The sequence below is a fragment of the Elephas maximus genome, chromosome 1, assembly GCF_024166365.1.
Source record: "Elephas maximus indicus isolate mEleMax1 chromosome 1, mEleMax1 primary haplotype, whole genome shotgun sequence".
Taxonomy (NCBI): domain Eukaryota; kingdom Metazoa; phylum Chordata; class Mammalia; order Proboscidea; family Elephantidae; genus Elephas; species Elephas maximus.
Genome location: NC_064819.1, coordinates 99,439,550 through 99,444,225, shown reverse-complemented (window position 1 = coordinate 99,444,225; position 4,676 = coordinate 99,439,550). Strand labels below are relative to the sequence as shown.

The 4,676-nt window shown below is 50.2% G+C and overlaps 1 protein-coding gene across 1 annotated transcript; it reads left to right on the top strand.

Moving 5' to 3' along the window:
• Positions 1-439: 439 nt before the first annotated feature.
• Positions 440-2,532, top strand: CLPS (colipase). The gene is made up of 3 exons (XM_049894673.1): positions 440-549; positions 1,689-1,811; positions 2,259-2,532. The coding sequence occupies exons 1-3, from the start codon at positions 463-465 to the stop codon at positions 2,388-2,390; spliced, it is 342 nt and encodes a 113-aa protein (XP_049750630.1). The 5' UTR covers positions 440-462; the 3' UTR covers positions 2,391-2,532.
• The last annotated feature ends 2,144 nt before the right edge of the window (positions 2,533-4,676 follow it).

The window sequence follows — 4,676 nt, the reverse complement described above, 5'->3', positions numbered from 1 at the left end:
TTTATGGGGCAATGAGTTTATGTTAATGGGAGAGAAACAACTTGAAAAAGGGGAGTGAGAATGGTTGCACAACTCGAAGACTGTAATCAATGTCACTGAATTATATATGTACAAATTGTTGAACTGGTGTATGTTCTGCTGTGTATATTCTCAGCAACAAAAATAAAGTAAATTATTTAAAAAAGTGTTGCAGGGTTCACATTCTTAACCACAAGGCAGTACTGCCACCCTTCCCCCACACACACGCGCGAGAGGCTGCAGGGTGCCTGCCCAGCTGCCTTATCAGGAGCCCCCCACTCCCTCACAGCAGATTGGCCACAGCTGTGCCTCTGCTCACGGCAGGCTCTACAGGACAGGAAAGGTGGGTCACATGCGAACGGGGCCCCTTTTATAGCTCCATCACCCCAACTGGCTCTATCCTCTGCCACCTGACCTGCTGGTTACTTGCTGTGCCCACTTGTCATGGAGAAGGTCCTTGTCTTTCTGTTCATCGCCCTCTTGGCAGTTGCCTATGCGGCTCCTAACCCCCGAGGAATCATTATCAACCTGGTAAGAGGGTCTGCAGGGTAGATGTTCCTGATGTCCCCACCTGGGGCTGGCCAGGGCTGGGAGGTGCGGCATCTCTTCTCTCGCTGCCTCATGCCCTGTCCTGCGCCTCTTTCTCAGGGGCCCCCAGAAAAGGCCAGCTAGCTCCTCAAAAGCTCTGACTGGAGCATCTCAGATAAGTGCTTCATCCTGGCTATGAGGGGCTTTATAAAAATCCAGAGTCCTGGGCTCCCACCCTGGAAGCCCTGACTTAGCAGGTCCAGGAGTTTAAAAAGCTTCCCCAATGATTCTGGCTCCTGACCCAGGATGGGAGGTGGAGGAAGAGCTGGCTTAAATATCGCCTCTCCTGGGGGAATCTGACAGAGCCATTCGTCTAATACTCACGGAACACTTGCTGTGTGCTAGTCCCCATTCTAAATGCCTCAGGAATATTTACTCAGTTCGTCCCCATAATAACCATGTGAGGTGGGTACTATTTATATGAACCTGTTTTCAGATGGAGAGCTGAAATAGGGGGAGGCTAAGCAGCCTGCTTGAAGTCATCCAGCAGAAAAGTGGTTGAGCTGGGCCTGGAACCCAGGCAGTCTGGCCCTAGATCCTGCTCTCACCACTGCCCCACACTGCCTCTCCATCCCAAGTCAGCAAACCCTTTGGGGTCACCTAGTTCAAAGTTTGTTCACATAAGGCCCAGGGTCCCCCTGAAATTACGTGTAGATGCCTGTGGGAAGGGAGCTTTCCAGGGAGAAGGTACTCAATTTTCACAGGCTTCTCAAAGGAGTGTGGGGCTCCAGAGAGGTTTAGCGACCCTGTTCTTGAGCCACACACGCACATTCCAGATGGGAACATTGCCCTGGGGTGGGGCAGCGACTTGTCCAGCGTCACTTAGAGAGTTGACAGTGCAGCTGGTACTAGAACAAAGGTGTTCTGGACCTCAGCCCAGGCTGCTTCCCTGGCACCCCACTGCCTGCTTCTCATGTGGGCTGGTGATGGGCAGAAAGCCTGCCACACCCAGGGGTTGAATTCCTTCACAAACGCACCCGTGGCGGGGGGGGGGGGCACTGTCAAGGCCGTGGGTGGCAGGGTGGGGACCGTGTGGAGAAGGGGACTAGGGGAAGGCCCTGGGCTGACTAGCTGCCCTGCAGGAAAACGGCGAGCTCTGTGTGAACAGCTACCAGTGCAAGAGTCAGTGCTGCCACCATGACTCCGCGCTGAGCCTCTCCCGCTGCACTGCCAAGGCCCGCGAGAACAGCGAGTGCTCTACCAAGGTGAGTGCCTGGGGGCTGGGGGGCAGAGATATCTCAGGAAGAGGATTGGGGATGGGGGTCAGGAAGGAGGGTCGGCCTGGTGTTGAATGCTGAGGGAATGAGGTGAAGGAGGTCAACAAGCCTCAGAGCACCTTCACATTCCATCATCTCTCTTGACCTTCTCAACTGACCAGTGAGACTGGTGGGAACAGGGATTTGTTACGCCCATTTCATGGACAGGTAAATAGAGGCTTCAGAGGGATCAAGTTAGTAAGAGCGAGCGAGTCACAGAATGGAGGCCAGAGCTGGGGTCTCCCAGACCCACAGTGCTCTCTGGGGGAAGTGACCAGGAGAAGGACCATCTGAAAAAACAGACTAGCCTGCTGGTTCTTGGGGTCAGGCAGGGGCAAATGATGCCTAAGGCAGCCTCCCACAGCCCGTGATTTCATTGGCTCTGTGTCTCTGCAGTCGATCTATGAGGTTTACTACAAGTGTCCCTGTGAAAGTGGCCTAACCTGCAACGCGAACAAGACCCTTGTGGGCTCCCTCACCAATACCAACTTTGGTATCTGCCAAGATGTTGGACGCTCCAAGCAGTGAGACCACCCACACACCCCTGCACCCAGCCCAGTGTGCCCCAGGATGCTTGGCCAGGGCCACCACTGTCCTCCTTTACCCGCTTGACCAGTACCTCTGTTTTCTGATTGGGTTCTTGGCAATTAAAGCCCTTCCTGCAAACCTTTCTCAGGTTCCTGGATGTTCTTACTGTCAGTGTCCTCCTGATGTTACATCAAGCCTCTGCCCCACTGGGGCAGGCCAGAGGAAGAAGGGATGGGGCTAGGGAGGGTGTGGCCGGACAGACTGGAGACTGGGGACAAGGTTGTGAAGAAGAACCTGCTGGGTTGGGAGCCTCTCCGTTTCTGGGGAGCAGCCACACTTGCCTAGGATGTCTTTCTTGCCCTTCAAATTCTCAGAGATATATACACACTCACATACACAGCTCCCAAAAAAACCCAATGCCGTCCAGTCAATTCCGACTCATAGCAGTGAGTACACAGCTCCAGTGAGGTGTTATAATAGCTTATATTCTCTACTTGGCATCAAAACTTACCAACATGTAAAAATTATTTGTGAGATATTTTACGTTTTTTCTTTCTGTAATAAATCTTTGAAACTCAGTTTGTATTTTACACTTACCTCAATTCAGACATGCCACAGTCTAAGTACTCAACATGTACACGTGGCTGGTTAGTAGCTACTGTATTAGACAGAACAGGTCTCCAGGGCCCAGCATTAAGAATTTTTTATGAATTCAAAGCTACAAATACCTCTGCTTTTATAGCTGAATATCTATCAGATCTAGAAAGAAGACTATTGAAATGATAATGTTTTTTATATATGGATTACATGAATATTATAAAAATGGATTCCACTTGCTTCTTTTTCCTTTTTTTAAGATGGCCACTAGAAAATGTTGAATTACATATGTAGCTTGCATTTTATTTTTATTGGGCTGTGCTGTTGTAGACTCTCAATATCTGTTGCTTTTCAGATTCAGAGGCCTGCCTGCTTTTCTTCATAGCGGAGGTACAGTCTAACCACAGCCCAAAGTGCTTTTCTCCCCACAAACTTCTCTCGATTCCGGCCTTTATCAGTAACCACTTTCACATAGGCGCAGCTAAGTCTCCACAGCTTGGAACCAGTTTATTCATGTCAGCCACATATCTTTTTTCTCTTGAACTTCTAACTTCTTAAGACATTTCAGAGTCTAGAGTTGAGGAGAAGGAGAGAAGGATCAGGATTGGCAGTAGCCACTTGGACTCTTGCCACTAACTCACCCACTTCCCCCTCCTACCTGCCCTTCCCCAACCTCCCTGTCAATTCTTCCCAGAGTAGCTGCTGTTGATGTTGTTAGCTGCTGTCCAGTTGATTTCGACTCATAATGACCCCATGTGACAGAGTAGAACTGCCCCACAGGGTTTTCTAGGTTGTAATCTTTACGGGAGCAGATTGCCAGGTCTTTCTCCTGTGGAGCAGTTGGATGGGTTCAAACTGCCAATCTTTCAGTTAGCAGCTGAGCTCCTTAACCATTTTGCCACCATGGCTCCTTCCCTGAGTGGCTAGAAGAATTTTTTTTTCCAAAGGTAAATCCCATCATATCACTCTGTGTCAAAGCCTCCAAAGACTTCCCAGGGCATTTAGAAATAGAAACTCTTGACCTGGCCTGCTACAGGGCCTACACTTTTTGGAGCTGCCTGCCCCTTGCTAGATCTGATTCCCTCCTCCCCAAAACACACACATACACTCAAGCCACAGCCCTCACTACTAGAAGAATCCACCCAGCTGGCCTGGCCCTGGGGCGTTTGCACCTGCTGGTCCCCCTGCACAGAACACCCTGCCCTCTAATCTCTGTCTGACTGCCTCCCTTTCCTGCCTCAGCCTGAGGCCTTCCGGGTCACCCAGACAGAGCAGTCCCACCACCTTGCTTCACTGTGTTCACAACACTATGACTCTCTGAAATTATTTTCTTATCTATTTTGTTTTTTTTTTAGCCATCTGTCTCCCCCTGCTAAAGCCTCAACTCCAGAAGGGATGGGAATCTCTTGCTATCGTGTTTGCTGCTGTAGTTCTTAGCCCCGAGGACTAAACTCTGTGCACACAGGAGATGCTCAATGCATAAACTCTGAATAAGTGAGAATACTGTAATACTGTACTCCTTTTCTGTCTCTGACCTTATCTAGTATTTCCCCTCTCCCTCACTCCTCTTTGCTGTACCTTGGGTATGCCAGGCACATTCCCGCCTCTTGAGCTTTGCGCTGGCTGTTCCCTCCACCCAAAATGCTCTTCCCCCAAATGTCTGGAAGAAAGGCCTGATGATCTGCTTCT

Coding starts and splice junctions, on each gene's coding strand:
- CLPS (XM_049894673.1), top strand. CDS start 463: ATGGAGAAGGTCCTTGTCTTTCTGTTCATCGCCCTCTTGGCAGTTGCC. Junction 550..1,688: donor GAGGAATCATTATCAACCTG/GTAAGAGGGTCT, acceptor GCTGCCCTGCAG/GAAAACGGCGAGCTCTGTGT. Junction 1,812..2,258: donor ACAGCGAGTGCTCTACCAAG/GTGAGTGCCTGG, acceptor GTGTCTCTGCAG/TCGATCTATGAGGTTTACTA.